Genomic DNA, 26,817 nt, shown 5'->3' with positions numbered 1-26,817 from the left:
CTAAAAATGGTTTTTATACATTTAAATATCTTTAATGGTCTATAATATAGAAATAATAATATTAAGTAATTAAAAAATGACCTTATACGTAAAAAATATTATTAATTTAATAGTAATTATCTTTCGTGACATTTTCATTTCATCAATAAACTTTTGAAATAATTCATATACTTTCTTTTTTATTATTATTTAGTAGTATACCTTATATTTTTTATATGTGATATAAGTATTAATATCAATATGTAACATCAACTTCTATTTTTATTTTTTTCATTTAATATTGATTCAATATTGATAATTTAATATTTAATGAATACGCCGTGCGATAGATAGCAGTTTTTCATTTTATTGTACATATAAACTCGATTTCAGTATTCGCAAAACTTCATTGGAGATATTTTTAAAATTTTTGAATGGCACTTTCAAATCGCATAATCAAAAGATTAATTTTTTTATACTGCAAATATGTGTGCTTAGATGTCACACATTAAAAAATTTCATTTTATTCATTATAAAGTTTACTTATATTCTTATTTCTCAATTCCATTAAAGTAAAGTTTTTTTAATGAATTATGAAAGTTATTAATGATAAAGCAAAAATTTTTTGCTGCTCCTTGATATTATATTACTAAAAATTTCTTTCGTAATTATTAATAAAAAATTAATTTTTTTATAAATCTTTTGAATTTGCTGATTCTTAAATTTAAAAATTTTTAAATATTCATCTATACATTTCATTTTATAATTATTATAGCACATGTATTTTATTTTATCAAAAAAAAACTAAAAAAAAATACATATGCATCTATATTTATCTAAATTACTTAAATTTATATTCCTCCGCGGTTAATTTTTTATATTCGTGATAAAATACTTATTGTAAAAGCTCGTGAAAAGGAACATTTATAATTTAACTTTGAAGACATTACTGTTATATTTTTATTTCACTAAAATTGGATTTGTTTGATTTTTGAAGACATGTATAGAAAATTTGGAATATTTTATCATTATTATTTATTTCATTTTGTATCATGTTCATTTTGTCACTTTATATATGATATTATTTTACAAATTAATTTTTCTAATTATTAATATTTTAATGTCTGATTCGTTCAAAAAATTTATGGTTATAATTATGCAAAATTCAATATTCTTCAGCACTAAATCAATCTGTCAATATCATGAATGTGTTTTCTTATATGTAGCTCATAAAAGTAGCTTATAATAAATATGTATGCTAAAGTTAAAAGGTAATAGCAAGATTTTGTTATACTCTGTTTATGTACTTAATATACATAATTCTTATTAGATTTGGTAATCTTTAAAAGTATTACGTAAATTGTTTTGAATTATTGTTCATATTAACATGAGGTATATGAAATTAAAAAATTAAATATATTACATTACGTGATAATTATTTAAATTTTTGTAATGATATATTATAAAAATTTTGATTTTCATCAATGCAATACAAAACTTTAGTTTTTATTAAATTGTTTATGCCATCATAAGTTTACAAAAAAATTTATATTATTGAATAAAACGTATAAAAATTTTTTCATCGATTTCACAGATTGATATAAATCTTTTCCCATCAGAATTTATATTAATTACATTTAGAAATACGATATTGTATATTTAATTTGCAGTAGTAATATATGATATAATCGCATATATCATACAAAGAAATTAATCTCAACTCAAATGTTATAAATATTAAAACTATTTATTTTGAAATTGAAGTATCTTGCTAAATTTCGGACTGAACAATTTTTTTTTATATATTGTTAGATGGCCAGGCAGAGTATTTACTATCCTATTATGATTACTTAATTTATAATAATTATTAATTATTTGGTACAATCAGTGCAATTTTTTTTATTTTGACACATGAACTCATAATTATAAAGTGTGTCGTTATTCGAATTTATAGATGATCACTTTTTGCAATTTATTAATATACTAATCTCTTATAATTGAAGGCCCAAATCCGTTCTAATAATCAGCGAACCATCCAATATATATTTTTATTTTTTGTTAATATTCAGCTATCATAATAGTAGGCACATTATTTATACAATCATAATTGGCATTTTTTATTATCTTTATGAAGAATAAGAATGAAAGATATATAGTCGTTATAAAATTGATGTATATTCTCTTTTGATGGTTCTACTATTTTACATCCAAGATTTTGGCCTTTTTGTGCATTGTAAAATTAAAGTTTTATCAATTGCAAAAAAACTGATGTTCTTGATTTTTTCTAAATTTAAAATAACGCTTCTTAACCGTTGTTATTTTCGCGTTTATAACTTCGAGCAGTAAATTAAGTTCTATTATAATTTATAAATTTAAATTATATGCTTTTATTTAAAATTTTTCAATTAAATGGATACTCATTTATTATACTCAATTACTTATAACAATTACTTTAAAATATACTTTTAGTATATTTATTAGTAATACATAATTTATTAATTGAATTTAATAAAATTAATGTAGAATATATCTTTTAGAATAAATAAGAGAAAGATTCTATTAAAATCTTATTGTATTCATTTCATTAAAGTATCTCAATATTTATTATATTTAAAATTTTTATGTGGGGTATACATGAAAACATTATTATGAAAATTATGAATTAATAATATTTCAAATACAGAAATGAAGACTTTTAAATGCACGATAATTAAAATCCACTCTAATTAACTGCCAATTGACTATGTAACACATACTTGATATAAATATGGTTATAAATATAACTGATGGTTACGATTATTGGAAAAGGTTAATTTTTTTTTAATAATTAAACGCGAAAAATACCGACAATGTACGAGTTAGGATAAAAATCTTTAGTTAATGCTACGCTATTATTGGTTATTGACCACAAAATAAAGGCTGTATAATAGGCCATTATATTTATATTATACTCTTTCTCTCTCTCTCTCTCTCTCATTATATCCTCCCTCCGATCTGCCATCATCCTCAACTCTCTTATTCTCTTTCTCTCTTTCTATCTCTCTATCTCTATCTATTTTTCTCTAACTTCCTTTATTATCTACCTTTGTATTTAAACTTCTTCGTTACAACAAACAAACGTTGAGACGGATCAGTAAAATGTATGATATAGGTATATTCGTGAGACAAAACGTGGCGTCGCACATGTTCGTATTGAATTGCTTTAGATCTAGAATGTTTTGCCTATCAATTTACAGCAGGAACTTAGCAATGAGAAATGTAATAACTTGATGTATGATTAAAGCGGCTAATGCAGGCATGGAGGCGCCGCTACCCGTTACATGAATATCATTTTCCCTTAGCATAACGTCGTCGATCACATGGATAATGCCGTTGGTACAGGCAACATCCGGACGAATCACCTTGATCTTCTTGCCTCTCCATTCGATTTGATAGCCTAAGAAATTAAATTATGTTAGTTATTGAGAATTGAAAGTTATTGGGAGCATTCCAATATTAAAAAAAAAAAATTTATTTTAGTATCAATTAATGGAGTTAATTATTTGTATATTTGTCTTATAATTAAAAATTCATAATTTAATATTCTTTTACTTATTTACAATATCATAATACAAACATTTAAATAAATTTCAATTGTTTTATATATAAAAATAATTGAAGTATATCATAAATATCATATATCATAATTCTATTTTTGATGTTATCTAAAAATAATTAGCAGATGTGCATTTACCATTAATTTTAATTTAGTACAAATATATTAAATTTCCAAATAATAAATTATTTGGTTCTTTTAAGATTTACTTATAGTATTAATGTAAATATTTTAATAGATAGAATTGGAAACAAAAAGTTTGTTCTCATGAATTTCTTAAGCGTGATATGTGAGAATAAACATTATAATAATTATATTAATTTTTAATAATTTTTTTTTTAATAAGTAATAACTTATAAGTAATAAAATTTAGGATGAAATCAAAATAACGCAAATGATAATAAATATTCTGGTTTAATATAATCATTAGTTTTGATTATTAATAATATATAACAGCCATAAAAGAAACATTAATTAAAAAATTCATTCAAATCGAGTATAAAATAAATCAGATCATTACAAATAAATAATCTAAAAATAATTAGCTACATCAATTTATAGCTAATAAAAAATAAATAAAATCAACAAAATATACAAGTTTCTCTCTAAAAGCAGACTTGATAAACAGTAAAATTACATGTATCGAACAATTTCCGTTTCTAAATATCATCCTATGCTAATATGAACGTTTGTACTATCTTTTAATATTGCTCTGTAAAAATATATATGAGAATAAGTTTAAATCATTACTTATTTAGCAAATATATACTCACATAAAATATTTTAAGGGTTTAATTTATAATTAATAATAACGTTTTATTTTATAATATAAATAGTGTTTATTATGTATATATATATATATATATATATATACTATATAGTAATAAAAGATGTATTTATTGTGTTTATAAATATATTTTCTATATTAAATTAAATTAATAAAGTAAATTGTTTACTTTGAATTTAAATATAATGTTTCAAATTTAATAATTTCATACAATGCTATTTAATTTCCAGTTATAATATAATATAATGTTAAAATAAATAATACAAAATGTAACTGCTACAAAATATACTCTATTGTATATAGTAAGTATAGTGTCTTATTTTGTAAAAGTTATTATATAAAAAATACTCAGGGTAATTTGTAGTAGGAATTTCAATTCGTTGCCTACACTATTTCATCGAAGAATAATTTTGAATTTTTTCAGCCGCTTTATAAAAAATAAAATAAAGCTTTGAATAGAGCATATAAAAGCGTCGTGAAACTATATTTACGATTTTATCTAGTGCGATGTCGCAACATGATGAAAATAAAAGAGTTCAAGTGAGGCTTGCAAGTGTAAGGGATACAAAATGCAAGGCTAACACGCAGTAATTAGCACGCCGAGAGTAATCAAGGAATTTGCATTTAAATGGCAGCCGAAAGGTGTATAATAAATCATCGCCCACACGAGGCACATAATGAGTGAATATTCATACTACGTTTTTTTCTATTTTTTTCTTTTAAACTCAAGCACCAATGCTATTATGTGATTTTTTTACTTTTCTAAAAAATCGATTGGCTCTATATCTCTTGTATGATTTCGTTTTTTTGTACTTTTGATCAGACAAGGGCACATAATTTTAATTATAAAAATTATATTTATTTGTTAAAACTAAAAAAAAATTCTATTAAATGTCATTAACTGATGATCTTATTTCACTGCTAACATATTATCAATGAAATGTTTGCATTTTAAGAATTTTCAATAAATTACATTTTTTAAATATTCGGCGCAGTCTCCATGCAAAGTTGTATGACAAGTGTTGAAATTACTTCTTTGGCTAATAATAAAGACTTATATCATGCTTCAATACTTTACTGAGTTTGTGCAATTAATTTATCATTGTGGCAAATTTTTGTATTCTTTTGAAATCAAGATTAAATATCATATATTTCTATATAAGCAAAAATTATGCAGTTTTATTCATTTTAAGTGGATATTTTATATTTATGTATTATTAGAAAATATTGACAAAACGAATTATATATTACATATCAGCGCTTAAGTCAAACAAACAGAATTAATTAACCATAAGGGTTTTGCTATATATTTTCAAGGATTTGTTTTATTTTGAACAATTAGTTTCCAAAGAATACACAAAAGCGTTGACACTCGTGAATATTGCTGAAGCGTATGTCGCATTAAGCACGATACAAACTCACCGCCATGATTTGAACGAATTGCGTTTTCGTCAATGACCTTGTCGTCTAAATATAATAAGAGTACATATTGTAAGAACAAATATAGGTGTATACAAATAACTTTTTCAATATTATCTATAAATAGTAGAACCGGAAGATTTAAACTGTGTAAATTAATATTATTTCTGATGGTATTTATTAATTTAGTGATCTTAATTTATCGCTTTTTTTATCGACAAGGCAAACTCTCATAGTCTTATTTTAAATAATATAAATATTTGATAATTGTTTAATTAATTAATAGCAGTTACTTTATAATTAGTTTACTATAAAGAATTATATTACAAAAAGAATAACTTACTTTCTCCAGTTTCCCTTATTTTAATATTCAATTTATCTCTCATGCTTTGAAGTTTCAAAGTCCCGTTTTGATCTAATTCCAACAATCTTTTCATTGTGAAAGCTTCGCCTACAATGAGATGTCGTTCCAAAATTTGTTTCGTCTAAAAATTCAGAACAGAAATATTAATTATTAATACGAAGCTGATTGATTCAGGCAAATTTTGAATGTTTACATACTCAGGCAATTCAACTTAGTGAGCTGAATCGTTAAATAGTTCACATTTAATTAATTAAATATGAAAAATTTATCATACTCTTTCTTTATTAGCCTAAGTTGAGAGTTTTAAACATACGTGATAAGCAAACTCGGGCATGAACATCTTCTTGTAAACTGAGGGTTGCATGATGTGTAAGTTTTGCCATGCTCGATCTTGTGGAGCGAAAAATGTGTAGCGGTTTTTGCCGTCGTTAAGTTGATCGTTGAAGTTATGTCGCATTCCCAAGTGATACGTCGAGCTGCTCGTGCAATAGGCATGAAGTTTTATTAATTACGAATTTTAATAAATTTTTAAGTTAGTTGATAATGTAATTTATGATTTTATTATCTTATTCCATCCTTGCATATACTATTAATTTTATAACTATCCGATGATATTTATTAAAGAACTCATTAATTGTTAAATAATGAAAAGTTATTTAATAACATTGCAATATTATAAATAAATATAAACATGGATACAAAAATTAACTATATAAATAACGTAATAGAAAAATGTATTTTTAATTGTTTTTTTAATTTATTATAAAAAAATAATATAAATTTTTAAGATTTCTATGAAATAAGAGGTACTTTTGAAAAGTGAAGTTTTGTTTAGTTTAATATGATTGTTCATTTCCTTGACATATTATATTATATATTATACATTTATATTATAAAAAGTTTATTCTATTATATCACAAAATGTATTTTCTTAATAAATTTTTTTAATATTATTTTTATATAAATATGTGTATTTTTTATATTATTTTTTATATCATTTTTCAACTCAAATGTATTTCACGAAAAATTGTTAATTCATAATTTATTTAATTGCACCGAAGATGGAAAATGTTATTTTTTAAGCTATTTGTTAACTTCGTTTATTTTTAGTAAATCATAACTATAAGGATATTTTTACTATTAAGCAGAAATTGTTCTATCAAAGTATTTTAAGATTACTTTCAATCTAAAAACATATTTATTCAATTCAATCTATATTCTAATAAATATTCTAATATAATAAATCTATATTCTAATATAATAAATCTATATTCTAATATAATAAATCTATATTCTAATATAATAAATCTATATTCTAATATAATAAATCTATATTCTAATATAATAAATCTATATTCTAATATAATAAATCTATATTCTAATATAATAAATCTATATTCTAATATAATAAATCTATATTCTAATATAATAAATCTATATTCTAATATAATAAATCTATATTCTAATATAATAAATCTATATTCTAATATAATAAATCTATATTCTAATATAATAAATCTATATTCTAATATAATAAATCTATATTCTAATATAATAAATCTATATTCTAATATAATAAATCTATATTCTAATATAATAAATCTATATTCTAATATAATAAATCTATATTCTAATATAATAAATCTATATTCTAATATAATAAATCTATATTCTAATATAATAAATCTATATTCTAATATAATAAATCTATATTCTAATATAATAAATCTATATTCTAATATAATAAATCTATATTCTAATATAATAAATCTATATTCTAATATAATAAATCTATATTCTAATATAATATTCAATCTAAAAATATATTTTCAGAAATATATGAATGGACAGAAGATTATAATTTTCTTCAATTATAAATATAAATCGCTGAGAACTGCATTCTATTTATATAATCATGTGCTCCAGCATATTTGAAGCAGTTTTATTCAATCGATATAAATACTTAATTTTAATTCCTGTTCGATTAACAGGTATAACTTTTTGTCATATTTGTTCCGTTTAATATTAATTAAATTTAATTGAATTAACTATTTATTTATTATTTTTATTATTTTTTATTAATTAAAATCTTATAATTTTATTATTAGTCAAAATGAAATTTATGCAACATTTTGAAATCTTAATGATGGTTTTATTCAGTATCAAGTTATTTCTTAAAACAGAATTGTATAATCGATAAATTATAATATATATACTATTAAAATATATATGTTCAAACGTGAAGATCAAAAATAGCCGTCGAGTAAAAATAATATTTATATTTTATAATGTTCTCGTCTCTTTCAAAATATGAAAGGGAAAATTTCATTTTGCACTAATTAGCAACTATTCACAATATGTTTCGTCAGTATTCATTATATTATAATGTGTCTTTGATATTCCTATTCGTAAACATACTCTCGTAATTATTTTGTTATCAGCAACTTTCAAGCATAAACTCAGAATAATAAATACTCATCATCTACCTAGTTTTAATTAAGATTTAATTTTTAATTAGTTGAAAATTAATAGATTTAAGGACATATATTGTTACGGACTTTTTCGATACAATGATATATAGGATTCCATTGTTCGGTAACAATTTATTTTTCTTCCTTTTATTTCAGTTATTTTTAAGTTAGTTTATAGTATACGATTTCACTTAATGCAGTTTCAGATTAATAATAACATATTTTATTTACCGCCCTGCAATTAAGTAAACATATAATTAGAGCATTAAGGTATTTGTTTATTATTTTATTATTTTATATATTATATATAGCTATTTAATTCAAAATTTGAATTCATCTTATTGGCTATGTATTACTCACAAGTCCTTGTATATATTATAATATTAAAATAAAATATAATGAAAGATTAGGTTTTCTGAAAGTCGAAATAAGGCCAAATCGTATTTCTCAAGAATCAGACTCACTTGAGAGTTGGATCAGTCTTCAGCTTATCAAGAAGAGTTGTGTAAGGAACACCGAGAACCCTATCGATGATGTGTATGATACCATTTGTCGCGCCGATATTAGCAGTAATGATGGTCGCGTTAACACCACCGCCTTCCACTGTTACCGTATGGTTTCCTGATGGTCCTTCCACGACATTGAAATATAGGCTCGTACGAGGTGCCGCTGTATTAACCTACCGAACGTCATTCAATAATCAGTTTGCATGTATATCGATATTTATTTTTAATTAACAATGGACACTTAATAATTTGACTGCTCTTTATTGTTTTGCTGAAGTATAGCACAATAAAATAGTATTCAATTATAATTACTGTGAAACTGAACCAATAAGCGATGTGATTTTTACAAGTTTTTTACAAGTATATATACAACATTTTTACAAGTACATTAAGAAAGTTTTATGATTAAAATTTAATGATAATGGAGGTAACAATCAGAAATAAAAATATTATATGATAAAAAACAATTTTCTGTTGAAATGTAATTATTATAAATCAATATTACATAATAACTATATTAAAAATATTAATTATCTCTATCATCTTAACTAATTCAATTATTCAATTACTTATTACTAATATGAAATTATAATATATCTTGTATGAATATTATTGTAAGAACTACAATGGAAAAAATATTAGCTTCATGCTTTGGTTTTTTAGTCATAATAATTTTAAGGATAATGTTACTACAGAATTTAATGAAATTTCTATCAATTTTGCATTATTTGTAATATTAATGTTGAAAAAAATTAATTTTTTTTACTAAATTAATGAAATTTATTCATAATATTATATATTAATAGCTCCATAATAATATGTATATCCATATTGAAATATGATATAATTATATACAATAAGTTCAATAATAAATTTACACATTGCACATAACATTACTGAATTTGATACATTTTTATTAATCTGTTATTTTTTCAAATTTAAATTATCATTCTAAATATAACGAAAAACGAATTAAATGTTAATAAAAGAAAGCTTTATTTGTAACAAAATATGCATTTATTTCTTTAAAAAATGGCAAATATTTAAAATGTATCTAAATACATTAAAAATATTCAATAACAAATAAGTGTAATTAATACAAATAAATGCTACATTTTTAAAACTTAACAATGAATTTCATCCAGCTCTATTTATTATTTTTAATTATAAATAAAGTATACAAGCATTTAAACAAATTTTCTATTTATTATTAATCAATGGCCTCTTTGTTCTATATCATTTATATTGAAGTTGGCCTTATATTGAACATATTATTGATCAATTATATGTATTTTCTTCAATTACATTTAATTTATACAATAATTAAATTAATTACGAAAATTATTTCGGATTAGCAATTATATTAATACTTCGTGTATTAGTATTTTAATTCAAACATTAAAATATTCATTAATGTTATCACAATTCTTTTATAATTTAACAAAATAGTAGTGTGAATGTTTGTAATTGAAAGGTATCAAGTTAAATATAATTTATCTGTATAATGGAAATTACAATGAAGGTTTTTATTTTAATGTTTAGCAATACAATAAAGTAATAAACATATTATAATATCATTACCAATGTGTTATGGGAATAAATTATAAATTTATACAAATAGAATACTTTTTCTTTAAACTAAAAATTTGAAATCATTATATCTAAAATTGCAAAAAGAAAAAAAGAAAGTAAGCACAGTTACAACTTATTAGCATAAGTACAAGTATTTTAAGCTGCTCTATGCAAATTAGTGTCACAGAAATTATTCTCCAAGATAGTCAAACTTGAAATATTAAAAAACTTCTCTAGATACATCGAAACGAAAAATAAAAAATTCAAACACGAACATAAAACGTAATGAAATGTCTTATCATTCATAATACTACTGTCATCATTTTATAATTCAAAACTTGTTATTTAAGTTATTTATAATTGTTAAAAAAATTCTACTTAAAATTTATAAACTACCGAATCAGCACTAAATTGAATAAACTACTGATTATAATTTAAATATACATTAAAATATCTATTATGTTGAAATATATCTAATTAAACATTTATAAAGAATTACAATTATGAATAAGGAGATCTGAATTTTCACATGCAAATTAATTAAATATATACAATCGCTAGAATACAATCGAAAATTTACGCGTTTTACGCGTAAAATTACGCAAAAAACCTTTTAAACAAATATAAATATAGATTTTAATCAATAAATATTTAATAAAATATGCCTGTATATATTGAACTGAATTTTGAAAACTGTATAATGCGGTAAGACAGCCTAACGAATGTTAGTCAATTTAATGACCAAATATTTCTGAATATTTTATTTTTTGTGACGAATATTAATATTAAGGCTACTTAATACTATTTACTAATCTAAATATTTAAATTATAAACTTTTAATTTGTTAACAATAAAAGTATAATATTTTTTGAAAATACATGCTAAAAATAAAACTAAAGAATATACAGTATTTCAACAGTTAGCGCGAGCTTATTTAAATAGGTATTTCATTCTACAAGTTATATTTATTTAAAATTAATTCAATTAATTGTTAATGCAAGTCGTAATTTTTTTTAATTTATAATTGAATTATAAAAATAAAATAAAACTACAGATACCGAATGAATGTTTCAGTTATTTTAAATATATTCCTTTATATTACAGAAAATAAAGAATTTTAGCATACGAATATGAAGTACGACAGAATAGTCTTTTATATTGATTTTATATTGTGTATAATAAATATATAATTTAAATTTTATTTACACATTTGATAATTTTATAAAATTAAAAATAAAATGTATGCATTGAAATTAGTTGTAACAGATATCTATAATTATAGGTAAAACATATCGTTATCTTGTACATTGGATAAACCATACAAATGTATGTACATAATGTATGTATGCATATAATAAAAAATTATTAAAATTATTTAGATACAATGTATTTTTCCAGATTTATCATCCATTTTTTTTTATAAAATAATTACAATAACTTATATGATTATAGTGATGTATTTATATGCATTTATAATTAAATATTAATTACAATTAAAATTTTTTAAGCTATATGAAAATTCTCACAGATATAAGGTTGAAGGAGTTGTATTTTGTCATTAGTAACATTTTGTCTCAGCTACTTATATCAATATTATATTAACATTATTGATTTTGTTGATTTGATAAAACTTACTTCTATGAATAGAAACATACAGTAATTTATGCATTTTTGAATATTTATGATAATTTTTTCTTAGCAATACTATTTCTGTTATAATTTAAAATAATTTGATAAAATTAAATTAAATTACATTATTATAAATATTATCATTTACTTTTCAATACTGAAATTAATTAATATTTATATTATACAATAAAGAATACGGTAGGCTATACATATTTACAAACCAACATATTAAATTACACAGTAATAAAAATTTATAAGAAAGATTTAATATTATTTTTAAACGATGTGTATGTAAAGATTATAATATTAATAAAAAAATTAATAATATTTATAAAACAACAAATTTTGTAATTTACATGCTTAATGCATTAATATTTTTAAAGTTAGCGTAAAGTATCATAACTAATTAACAATTTATTCATGAAAAAATCATTCAAATGTTACTAGTTAATTTCAAACAATCTGTTCTGAAAAAAAATAATTTTATCAAATTTTTGTTGTGTAACGTATATTTTATGCTACTACTATACTTATTTCAATATACTAAATTATTTCAAAATTTAACCAAAATAATAATCATGCAACAATAAAGTGAGATTTATGAAAGTACACTTGCACAATGTAATAGTCTAAACAAATAGAAATACTTAACACAATACAATTGTCTAAATATACTAACAATTCAAATATATAAAAATTAATTACCGAGTAGTATGTCTTACCAAACCAATGAGGCTTGAAAAATATAAAAGAAGTTAGATATATATTTTCAATACTATGATTAAAATTTATATATATTAAATATATATCTCAAAATAAATAGTTTATTAGTTTGACAAATTATTTAAAAATGTATCAGATCATTTAATGAATACTAAATAAATTATTTTTGTTATTATGATAAAAACTTAGAATATACATGATATATAAATGATAAATATAAATGTTGATTCATTTATAATTATTGTAAATATAATATTATATTATTACGTTAAAGTTTTATATCAATTAAGTATTGTTCATCATAAATTAATTAGTACAAATATATATTAATAATTAAAAAATCCACATAAATAAAAAAAAACATTACATATAGACTAAACTATTAAGTTTTAATATAATTTTTAATTATTCAAAATATTTAATGTTGTTCAGTTAATATAAATATTAAAATTATATATTTATAAATGAAATTGTCTTAAATCGTTACAAATATAAAAGCAGATTCGTTTAAAAATTAATCAATCTCCATTTCTTATAATTAATCTAAATAAATTATAAAATAATAAAAATATATTTAACACCATACTAAGTTAAAAATATATTCATTAATGAGAATCTTCTTATATACAAATATTTATAAAAACTTTTCTTACTGAAAATTTTTCAGTATTTTTAAAAAATGCATTAAAACCTTATGAATTTCAAGTTAATGTAATAAGTCTATTGTTTTAAACATATTCGATAAAGAAATATATTTGTAATTCAAAAAGTATTAAGTAAGATTTTACAATCTAAATATACAGTATATTAAAAATATAATTTATTATTTTAACTATTGTATATATTATTTATTACTTATGATCGATCAGTATGTTTTTTCTAATTATAATTAATTTTTCATGTTACATATTATTACTCTATCTATTCAAAAAAGATCAAATGAAAAAAGCGAATACCGACCTGGCGTATCGTCTTTTTCTCAATTATTTCAAGCGGCAGGTACTCCCGCACATAGTGCAGGTTAAGCAGCTCCTTAAGTCGTTTTTTGTCCTGGAGTATCAGTTTTACCCCAGGCTCCTCCCAGGCAGCGTTACGTGGAGCGAAAAGTGTAACATTCGGGTAGCGCGAAACCGATTTCATGAACTCGTCACCCTGGTCGCGCATCATCTCATAAAACTTGTAAAGTGGCCCATCTTCCTTGTCCTAAATCGTATCAAGAGAAATTCCATTAGTTTCAGGCAATCCTTGAGAGTCGTATGCAAGCCTAATTTTGACTTGATCAAACTCTGCGTATGTATGATGCATCGTTATTTTTAAACTATTTTGTATAAAAAAAAAGGTATTAAATAAATTAGCCGAATTAACTGGCTCGCAGCGAATCTTTTTAAAAGTACTTTTCAATTACAGATTAATAAATTTGATTTTCTAAGACTATTGATTTTTAGTACTATACGTATTATTTTCCTATATATACACTAAGGTATATTAAATTTATATAACAAAACAGTAAAATTGAATAATATATAAGAAATTCAAATGATATTTATTGGGAAAAAACTCTTCTGTATTACAAATATAGACATATTTGAAAAATTATTGAAGAATAATTTAATTTAAAAAAATTTTAAAGAATATCGGTATAACCTAAATACAAATGTCACATAATGAAAGGTACGAATACTCAGTTCTATTTTCGTTTCATTATACTGAGAATATTTAAAGATTCGCCTTGAGTACAAAAATTAAGAGTATCTGATATCTAAATAAAAAAAATAAAAAAATTATAATATTAGAAAAGAAAATGTAGAAGAAAAACAAGGAAGCAGCAAATTATATATAAAAAAAGAAAGGTCTGTAGTTAAACGTAAATACACTTTAAAAACTTTTGTATTTAATCAAATGTAAAGTATTAATAAGGTAAGCAGTAATTTATGTAATGAAAATTTACATTATATTTAAATTAAAAATACACGTAGTAAAAACAATTTCAATTTAGACAAAATAGATAAAAATAAATTTTGTTACATTCAAGCACATATACATATAAAAATTTGATTTCCTATTTACAATAATATTAAATAAATTTATAAGAATTAATTTAATTATACAAGATTGTAAGCCAATTATGTCATTTTCTTCTTTTGAATTTTTTGCACGCGATAGGCACAAAATAAAAAATAAAAGAAACTGCTTGGCACGCAAAATAAAATAACAAGAACTTATTTATTAAATCGTATAGGTGACATATTAAAAATAAACAGTAATTTATAGTACTACAGTAATAAATCATAGAATTTTATATGAATATTATTGTAATATTGAATGTGATATTCTTATATTTAATACTGAAACTATTATCATGGACAAGTAACTGATTTTAAGATATTAAGAATTTTCGAGTTATGAAAATAATATTTTAACGATATTCTATAATATTTTACTAATAATGTACTGGTTAAAAAATTAATAAATTTACGATTAAAAATTTTTTTTATTTAAATTTATTTTTACTACATTTTACTATTATCGATTGTGACAACGTAAGTTACATATTACGTGTAATTAATTATATTATAAAAAGTAAGAAGTAAGGGCAACTAATTATATGATATAAGTATTATCAATTTGTTATCAAAGCCACTTTTTAGAAATGAAACATCAAAATTAAACGATTTTTAATTTTAAGTTATAATTGTTTTTAAAAATTTTAATAATTCAAATAAGCTATGATATCTATTAGTAAACATTTATTTGAATGTTATTTTGTAGAAAAATATAAAAATATTATATAGAAGAAAACTATTATCATTCATAATATAACTACTATTGCAGGTGAATTATTCTAATATATATATATATTTATAAAAGAATTTGATTCAATGTTTGACTGTTTAAATCTATTCTTTATTTTATTTAAAACTCAATTTATTTATTTGCCAAAAATTGTACATTTCATTTTAAGATATGAGTAAAGAATTTCATTTTATAATTACATTATATATTAAGGAATATATATATTAATATATAATATTAAGGATAAATATAAAGTGAAATATATTTTCAGTATTAAAAATGACTCGAATTGAAATTTTGTATAAAATCATATTTTTAAAATATATTTTCAATTGATGCATATTTAAATGCTATGTATATTGATGAAATTTTATGTTACGAGAATAGTTTTCAGATATTCAATTATTAATCCTATTAATAACGCAAATACCTAGTATATACATGTTTTTTTATTGCAATAAATGAAATTATACAGTTTTATTTATCATTTATTATTCAAGAAAGCTAAGTCCAATTGAATTTTATCCTTGTCATTCCATATTAGGATATGACAAATGAGTTATACAGATTTCAAAAATATTTTATTAAATAATTGTTTATAAATGATTAAATTAAAATAGTAATTATAAATTTCTTGTAAGGTCAGTTAAGATTTAATTATTTTAATTTATACATTTTTTACTTGATAAATGAAAAATTCGTTGCCCTATTTTATTATTATATTTCAGAAGTTATTTATTTTTTTAAATTAGACAAAAGTACATAAGTAAATACTGTCATTAAACGTATAAAAAATTGTTCTATTACGAAAATGAACATCTTTATATTTTGACATGTAAATATAAATATTAATTTTAAACATCAAATATGTATTTCTAGCACGCTAATAATTTATATTTTCCCATATCTACGAGGGAAAAAGTGTTTGACCATGTTAATGAAGTTTTGATAATGATAGAGTAGTTTTGTTATTTTGTACTTACGATACCCTATATGACATGCAGAGTCCAATAGAGACATGCAAAGCACCATAGAATAACAATTAAATCAATAAGATTATTAAATAGAAGTACGGAATATTCAATTTAAAAGAATCATTCGCTAACAATGAGCCGTTTTCTTTGTGCTCATCATATTTTAAAAATATATCATTACATGATTAGAAATCAATATTAGTAGTAAAATATTATTAATAATTAATAATATAAAGGTTTTTAATTTGATTTGGAATTCACTGTTTTACAATAACCATTATTCATATAATATAAATAAATTCTAATTTATAAAAATGTTGATGTAGATTTATACAAATTATTTAAATATTTACCAATACAATAAAAATACATTTGCAAAAATCTACAATTAAGTATACAGTGAAACTTAGTATTTCCATTAGTTAATGAATATTCGTTGGAACACTGAGTAAAATGCGACAAATATTTTATTGTATTGAGTGAACACCTATATAAATAAGTATAATATTAAATAAATATAATAGAATGTTATATTCTTTTTAACAAATACTTAATTTAAATTAATTAATTATATTTAATCTATAAAATCCAATTTCATTGAAAATTTAATCGTTATAGTAAAATGAATGTTATTTAATATTATTAAAAAGATATTCATTGGTATTTAGCCATTAATTTTTTAATTACTTAGTTTAAAACGACATACTATAACTGAAAAAATTATATAATGAGAAAATTAAATTAAATAAAAATAAAATTTATAAATATAATACAAATTAATATGTTATGACTGATTATTTTATGAATTTAGCTTACCAATTGAAATGTTGCTTCACATTATTGTTAATGTATAACGATAAATAGAAATATGCGTATCAAAATGGAAAAGAAGTATTTTAAATTGGACATTATTTCTTGGGTATCTATAGTACGAGTTGATTAATCTTAAGAATTAGATCAATAAATATCAACTACCTTAAGTTATTATAAAATTCGCATATTCCTAAATATAAATGATATTCAATAAAAAAAAAACTTATTTTCCTAGCACTGTCTCTGTATACTCACTCTAATATTATATAATTAAATAATAATATTGTTTATATTAATTAATAATATTAGTATTTTTTCTTTCTTACTTGTGTCATTTAGAATATATTTTTTTAGTAATTAAGCAATTTTTAATGTTGTATAAATTCATTAGATTAGGTTCAATAAACAGAGATAAAGGAAGCGTCGCATGTAGGATATATTTGATATATTCTCGTACACAATTATTAATTAATAAAAAACAATAGGCAATGGAGAAATGATGCAATTGAATATGTGAATATGAATAATAATACTGCAATAGCTATGATTGAATGCTGTTAATTTTTTATATAGAATTAAATATTACAAGTAATAATCTATGCTAACATGGTTTGAAGTACCGCGCACGGCAATATTAGTTAAGCCATGCAAAACTATTTTATGAAATACTCTACGGTTCTGTAAGAGATAATCCATAGGAGGTTCAAACTTCAATTTAAACGAGTTAAAATTTTAAATAAGCGAATATTAAATTGATATAAATTTGTGCAATTTTCAAATTAATATTATCTGATATCAAACAGTTATGGAAACTGCTATAAAACATCTTACTGTTGAGTGAGCCAATATTTTTATGTTAATAGAGTAGAGTCATTTAACATTTTAATAATGTAAAATCACAAATAATAACTTTTTTTTTAATAAAGAAACTCACGTATACATAACTATTGATTGCGATAATTATTATTTTATAACTGAAAAATATGGGTAATTGCTAATATTTATTTCTAAATTTTAAAGTGCAGTAATATTTTGTTTATTTCTCATAATATATAAAAGCAGTGTCTTTGCAATGTTTTTCTTACATTAGTTTGTCACATTCCTAATAGAAAAGTCTTCTAAAAGACTTTGTCATTCAAATGAACGGTATAACAATACATTCACTAAATATTAATTTTAACGACATAGAAAAAAAATTATATTCTTTATTATTCATTCTTTAAAAGCTTTACGATTACCTTTTTTGAATTTATTGAAAGTTTTTTCTTGAATTTAATCTCGATTTTATAAATAAAAATTGAAGTTATAAATTACATCATTAATAGTGTATTACAATTTTCTAACTATAATTCTATAAATTATTTATTATTACTATTCAGCTTAAAATTTATGTGAACGTAATTTCAGTCTTTTTAAAAACTAATTATAATATATATATATATATACATTTTATTATATACTGACAATAGTAAAACAATATAACATGATTTTATCTATTGTGATATTATTTACTATTTGACAATTTAATATAACAAAATATTCTACTGGTAAAATTTTTATTTAGTTTGTAAGATAAGTTATTAATGATTTGTTTAAAAGTCAATATCATATTTTAACTCAATTAGTGTATTATGTTAAAATTGAATAATTTTCATAAAAATATCGAATTATCACTATTTTATAATTTATGATTCAATATCTATAACGATGCAATAATAATTGATAAGATTAAAGTTGTTTCAACTTTCTATTTCAATTACATCTTTCGGACCAATTTTCGAAATAAAGCTTTAATTTTTTTATTTTTTAATAAAATATTGTATATAAAATACAGTACATTCATTATGTGAAATTCGTGACACTATGCGAGCAATTATAACAAAAAAATTAATCAATGGCACATAATCATATATTGTTTATAATTTTTAAGTCTTTTACGTATTTGAGTATCTTATATATAATCTAGCACTAAAATGTCAATTTTAATAAATTCAAAATTGTGATACTGATTGAAAGTAAAAGAAAATTATTATTATTCTAAATCCTTTCAATATTATGAAACATTACTTCTAATTTGAGAAAATCCATAATTTCATATCTAAATGTGAAAGCAAAAGCTGATAACGAATAGCGTCGACAAAAAACCATAATTCAAACCGATTTTCCAAAACTATGGATCGTTTCTTTAGCAGATAGGCGCTTAGTTCCCGTATGAATTTTGTGGTCGTACAATCCTCAAGCCGTAGGTGATAAATCAAGGCGCGTATGTGTTTGCTATATCGTAGGGCAAAATCGAATGGATTTCGCGTTGGGTAATTAGTGGGCAGATTTCCAATTCTACATTGGAAAAAAGTGATAGCGTTAGGCGATGCTTTAATTCGATATATTTTGCAGAAAGTTGAGGCTTCAAGATTATATTCTGCTATCGACAAAACTTTAGAGGATAATATACCGTCTTTGTTAGTGATTTTTATGGAAATCATTTTCAGGGAATTAAGAGGAGACGCATAATATTTTTATTTGTTACATTATGCATGCAATATTTACGGCAGGATACTTTTCTAGTATTACTTAATATTTTTAAGTATTTACTATTTTTGTAATTACAGATACATAATTGAATATTATTTTAAATGCCAACATTGGTTTAGTTTTTAAATGAAGAAATACGACATTGTCCAAAAAAAATTAGTAATAGTATTACGCATATAAAAATCTTATGAATAATAAATATAAGAATTTTACAGACGACATTTGTAAATATTGATAATTATATGATTCATCCGTATCAAATGGAATAAATAATAACTAAAGTAAAATTGAAGTTTAATACGAAAATCGTAAAAAAGATATTATAGTACAAGAATCTAAATTTCTTTTTCAATTTGTATGAAATAATATTAAAAATGAATTTATTTGGTTTCGTATAAAATTAATTCTAATCTATGAATACATTTTTTTTACATCAATACAGAGTAATTATTGGACTAATTACAATAATCAATCCGATTAAATCGCATTATTTTTTATTTGTCTATTATTTTCCAAAACTAGAACCATCGGATAATTGTTTTAATTACTTGTTTTATTATCAATTCTACATAAAGGTAATTGGAATTAAGGGATATATCTTGATCAGATATACTTATTTCAACATTAATTAACAATGTTTGTAATTATATTAAAAACACTTATTAGTTATTAGTATAACACAAATATATAAAAATAATATAAAAAGAATTTATTATTATTAATTTAATTTTTTATAAATTCTTAGAATGTACTATAGAGTTTATATTGCTAAAAATAAATATATTGCTTTCAACATAAATTGTTGTTTAATAATAATTTACGAAAATTAATATTATTCAAAAATTATTAGGATTTTCTTGAATTTTGAAAAATCTCAATTTCTTTGTATATTTTTATATATACAGTGAATTATATAGTAGTTATTTTACATAAAAATTATTAAAAAATGTCAATAATATAATCATTAAATTTAAATAATCATAAATGAATATTATTAAGTTCCAAATGCATTAGTTTATAGTTCTCTATAGCACTTTATAATTCATACTGAATATAATATGTTATAAGGTAAATATAAAATTGTTTTTCTCCGGCTGTAAAAGTTCACAAACTTCAAAAATTAAAGTTTTTTATAAAAACTTTATTGTGACTAATTATTATCTGATAAAATATTGAAGAATTAGTTTCATTTAGATGTATAACTAATTGATTAAAAATAGGTCAATAAAACTTTCCCACAATAAAATTTGATTGTTTGTTCCCATTCGAAATTCTTGCACAATAGTGAATAAATATTACAATTTTTATAATATAAATTTTTTAATAAGACAATGATTTCTTTTATCTTACTCCTTTTGAATTTACCGAGACTTGGTGGTATCAATAAATGAAAAGAATTACCTTTTGGCCAGTCAATTTTTTTAATTTAGATTAGATAGAAATATTTTTTTAGACGTTAAAACATACATAAATTTGTAGCATTTAAACTGTGTAAATTGATACTGTCAGACAATTTGTTGAATTTGATTCACCAGAATCGAGAAACAGAATTGAAGAATTTATAATTGCATCGTTAAAGAATAAAAACTAAAAAGTAATATACTAAAAAAAACTAAAGATCTCTAAAAAGATGTGTAAAATGAAAATACTGAAATTCTTCAATTTAAAATATATACTTTAGCAATCACGTACATTCCACGTATTTTATTTTTTTCGATATTTAAAACAATAATAAATTTCTATTAAAATTTTTATTGTCTTTCAAATCAATTAATTATACACGATATCCGTATAAATTGTACATGAATTAATTTCATATTTTATTTAGTACCTATTATTATATAACGAATAATTTTAAAAAAATTTAACATTATGAAAAGTTTTATAACAAATTTTTCATAATTATTAATTTGATTAACAGAGTTTTTAATTTATTTAGAGTTTATATATAAATTCAATTATGCATTATTTTTATATTCAAAGTAATAATGCAAATTGATTACTTGTAAATAAAAAATTGCAAAAATGAAAATAACAATCACCACTATTACAATTTCTACATTATTTCACAAAAGATAATCACTATTCTAAAATAAATTAAACTGTACGTAAACTCATTACAATAATCTTTTAATGTACTTTTTAGACTCGCTGCGGTATTTTCACAAATTTAAATTTAAATTTTTACCTAAAAAATCATTTAAATTATTACCAGAATAGAACGAAAAGGTATGTCAAAGAAAAGCAAAGCATATTCATTTAAATTTAATGAAATATTATTTTCCTTTTGCAAAATGTAAATAATTATGATACGAAGGAAATTTTTTGGTTACTAATGTACTCCAATGCTTATTTATTTTGTGCGGTAATATTTAAATGTAAAAAAGCGAGTACAATAATCGTGCACAAGCTGTTCTTGACTCTACCATTTATTTGTATATTTTTCTTTATCATACTTTTTTTTCCTTTTTTTTCCTTTTTATTACTCAAAAGTTGATTACAAGATAGAAAGCGAAATAAAGGTACAAAAGGAGTAGAAATAGATGAATGCAAATACTGATTATGTTAGATTGTGTGAAATTAGTTTTTAATGAGAACTTTCTATGAGTTAATAAGATCATTTTCATTGAAGTAACAATAGTATTCGCGATCTTTGCCATATTTTCGTGAAATCACGAATTTTGTTACGTGTGGCGAATGCTAATTGTTTTATTGTATAATGTGAATTATGCTTTTTAAGCAAATTATACTTTACATTTATTTCTAGTAATAGCTCATTACATTCCAATACCATCAAATTTTATTGTTATTTATATAAAAATAAAGTATTAAAAAAATTTTAAATCGAATATTTCATTTTTATTTATATATAATAAAATACAGTTTATACAATAGTATATATAATAAAATAGGTAACTCATACAAAGTACCGGCGACATTTTTGATGTTATGGAATCGTAGCATAGCATCCTGAGTGCCTCACGAGAGTTTCAACTACGGAGATTATACGGAAAATGATATCTGATACTTGATACACAAATATTGCTTGAAAATTTTGCTGTTTTTTTACGGATAAATATCAATTCAGTCTTTACATAAATATATAAGGTTACAGAAATTAATAATAATTAAGATACATGTATTAAACATACCTAATGAGTACCTAGTTAAATTTAAAAAGGTTCCATTGATAAAATGAAATTCAAAGTTTAAAAATTACGAAATTATCGAGATGAAAGAAGTACATTTCATTAAAGTACATCTTGATTCATTCTCAGTCCTGCAAGTGCTAGTATTAGAGTCAACTCTTGTGCCGGAATTCTCAGAAAGTATAGGTATATAAAACGAGGTCGAAAATTTATGAGCCTTATTTTGCTCCTTGAAAATATATTCACATGCACATGTGCACTAGCATTTGCTGCATACATTGAAGGAGGCAAGATTCTTCAACGAGAATACTGTACTTTTTCATTGCTAAGAAGAAGCGATGAAAAGACACGTGGAACTGGTGCCGAATGAAAAAGAAAAACTGGGACGATATACTTGACTTTGTCTACTTTGCATGTTAGGCGCGCGCTGACGTTTACTCCGAACCTTCTCACTTTATGAATATTTATCGTACGTTTATTTTGATTTTTTATTTTTTCACTATAGCTGATGATGAATAACAGGTGTGACATAATGGTCTAATTAATTTTATCCGATAGAAAATAAATAATATAATATTGGAACTACCGGCTGCTTAATTAAAAATAAACTGCTATATAGATATAATTATAGTAGCCTTATTTATTGGCGATCAAGATTGGATAATACAATAATTTTTCTAAGAATTATAATTTTCTATATAATTGCAAACTAAAATATTAATAACTCAAATTGTTCAAATTAAATTGGTTAATATATAATCTCCTTATATTACTTTAGCTTTTGATCATAACAAATTAAATGGTATGAAAATGTGAAAATGCATTTTTTTTTTTCAATAATCTAATTACAAGATTACATAGAATTACGTAGAAACATTATTTTTTTTGTAATGGATAATCAAAAATACGTTTTTTTTAGCAATCTTATAGCATAATAACGACATTTTTATTTCATTGGGTTACAAGTTCAAGGGACATTTTCCTGATAATACACAAGGCTTTCTAGAAGGAAACGAGACGTTACAATTTAATGGGTTTTGGTTTAAGCCACAGCCTCGTTTGTCTTTCTCTGCGTTCCGGGGTTAGCTTCGAGCGTTACACTGAACAAACAGAGAGAATCTTCTGTAGGAAAGCAGTATAAGCAATCAACATTGCCCATTTTTTATAAAGTTTTTGTTGTTCTCGGACTGGATCTTTACCATCTGCTGTGCATATAATTTTACTCGAGAGTGAAAATATGACGTGACCCATATATGACGTCTTTATATAAGTTCAGATTTTTTGTACATAATTACACAATTAATGATATAATTACGTGACATTTATTCTGTTAAAGAAATCTTATAAACCATCTTTAAAAAACATCAGATAGATTTGTCGATATTAAAAAAGAACGATCGATTAATTAACTCATTTATTCAGTTGAGAGTCGTAATTTTATTATATTATAACTATGCATATATTATTAAAATTTTTAAGTAGAAATGTACAAATATTTATAATGTATTAAAAATAGTTTTGTAAAGTTAGATTAAATATAGTGAGGAAAATTTATAATAAAATTATTTACTTAATTTTGATTTACTATAATTTTTAATACCAGTATTTTTCAGTTTAAAAAGCTTATATTTAGAAATAAGAAAGAAAAGAAAAATTTTATTTTTATAAAATTATTTACATAGTTAAACTTACAGAATTAATAAAAGCTTTTAAAACATAAAAAGACAGGTCGGATTAACTTGTTATTTTACTCATGGTCGAATTATTAAAAGCTAAAGTTTTAAATTATACTTTTAAACTTAATTAAATAATTATTTTCTCATTATATAATACATATAACATAATCATAAAATTTATTACAAGAAAATAAATTATATAAATTATTTATAGTTTATTTTACAATTTATATTCAGTTTTAGATTATTTAAATTTCGTAGAATATTATATTTAACTAGCAAAACAATAGAGAAAATTAAGTAATTTTATATTGAAAATTGACGAGAAATGCAAGCAAAACGAAACCAGTAATTTATAAGATTCATAAGATACACATTGAAGATAACTAAAAAAATGATTATTTTCTTACAAAAATATGTAGGAAGTAGAAATATCACGAGTTCAAACATATAGAAGAGATATAATTTTTTTTCTAATCGAGTTACTTTTTATTTTATTAGAAAGAAAATAACAATATTAATTGTATTATTACTTAAAATATAGAATGTAAAGTCATAAAGTAAATATGAATAATTTTTTTGAGAATTATTATTCTTTAGCAGTAATTATTATACACAAAAAATAATTATTGCATTTGGAAAAAACATTTAATTAATTTGTACTTTTGATTTTAAAAAAGTGTCAATTTTTCCGTATTATATTATATATTTAATTTCAAGAATAATGAAAATTATGTTTAATTATGTTTAATAAAAATTTTAATATTTCTAAAAATAAAAACGTTGATCCTCGAACTAATTTTTTTTTCTTAATTAATTTATATACCACACAATAAAATTAAAAGTAATATTTCGATTAATATTTAAATGGATATTGTTGTTAAACAATATTTATTCTACCATTTAAAAATTCAATTATTTCTATTCAATCTAAGCATTGCTTTATATATCACGTAAAAGCCATTCTATATGAATACTATTGTTTTAACTTCAGAACTGCTCTACACTTTCCAATTATATTAAAATGAGATATTTATATGGGTAGTCCAATTATCCTCAGGAAAAATAAATAAATAAATAAAAAAACTCACTTCCCTCAGGAAAGGTCCTTTTCTTTTAGGATATGCATTATCTTGTAATCAAAGCCAATTGTAATTTAGGATGATAAAGTTAGTGAAATTATATAAGAAACAAACAATCATCCAATGACCATAAAACTATATTTATCAATTCAACAAAACACCCTCCTAGTTGCCGAGTGACCAGAAATTCGTAATGGAAGCGAATTGAAGTGTAAAAGACGCCGTCAAATCTTCATGCAGAGATGCATTGGCTGTTAAAGTGCACACGCACACGTGGCAACAAATGGCATTCGTGATATTACTATTATCTTTTCAGCCAGCAGTCAAAGCGTTTAGGGTGAATTCATCATTGGTATGTTCTCAATTCTCTGCTACGTGCAACTTCGTGTAGCCTACAATGTGCGAATGATGAAAACAGCTGCGTGAAATTTCCAGGCTTGCGCAATCGGAAGTCTAATTCGAAATCGGGAGATTTTACATCCGTCGTTAGCTGATCGAGCTTTCGTTGTATTTATAAAGATAAGGTATCAAAACTTCTATTACTGAATGTATTACTAAACTATAAATAAGTTTTAGAAACATACTTGATAAGTCAATGGGATAGTTATGTAAGAGTGAAAAATTGTTTTGCATTGAATTGCTCTTCAATCATATAAGTGCCATTGATTTTAGTATGACTAATTAATTTTTATCATATGACTTTTGTTAATTTTATCATGACTAAATAATAATCAACTTGCACACGTATTAAGA

General features: G+C 22.0%; 1 protein-coding gene across 1 annotated transcript in view; it reads right to left on the bottom strand.

Annotated features, from left to right (window-relative positions):
* Positions 1-2,836: 2,836 nt before the first annotated feature.
* The window catches only part of Fas1 (fasciclin 1 Fas1 domain-containing), a 98,820-nt gene continuing 74,839 nt past the window's right edge, over positions 2,837-26,817 (bottom strand). The window contains exons 9-14 of the mRNA XM_011503836.1: positions 14,006-14,248; positions 9,080-9,294; positions 6,458-6,620; positions 6,124-6,265; positions 5,784-5,828; positions 2,837-3,415 (exon numbers count right to left, since the gene is read on the bottom strand). Of these exons, the coding sequence (XP_011502138.1) occupies positions 3,210-3,415; positions 5,784-5,828; positions 6,124-6,265; positions 6,458-6,620; positions 9,080-9,294; positions 14,006-14,248 (1,014 nt within the window). The 3' untranslated portion in view covers positions 2,837-3,209. The remainder of the gene's footprint in view (positions 3,416-5,783; positions 5,829-6,123; positions 6,266-6,457; positions 6,621-9,079; positions 9,295-14,005; positions 14,249-26,817) is intronic.

This window comes from Ceratosolen solmsi, unplaced genomic scaffold, assembly GCF_000503995.2.
Source record: "Ceratosolen solmsi marchali unplaced genomic scaffold, CerSol_1.0 scaffold10, whole genome shotgun sequence".
NCBI lineage: Eukaryota > Metazoa > Arthropoda > Insecta > Hymenoptera > Agaonidae > Ceratosolen > Ceratosolen solmsi.
Note: the sequence above shows the minus strand (reverse complement) of the source record. Positions and strands in the feature narration are given on the sequence as shown.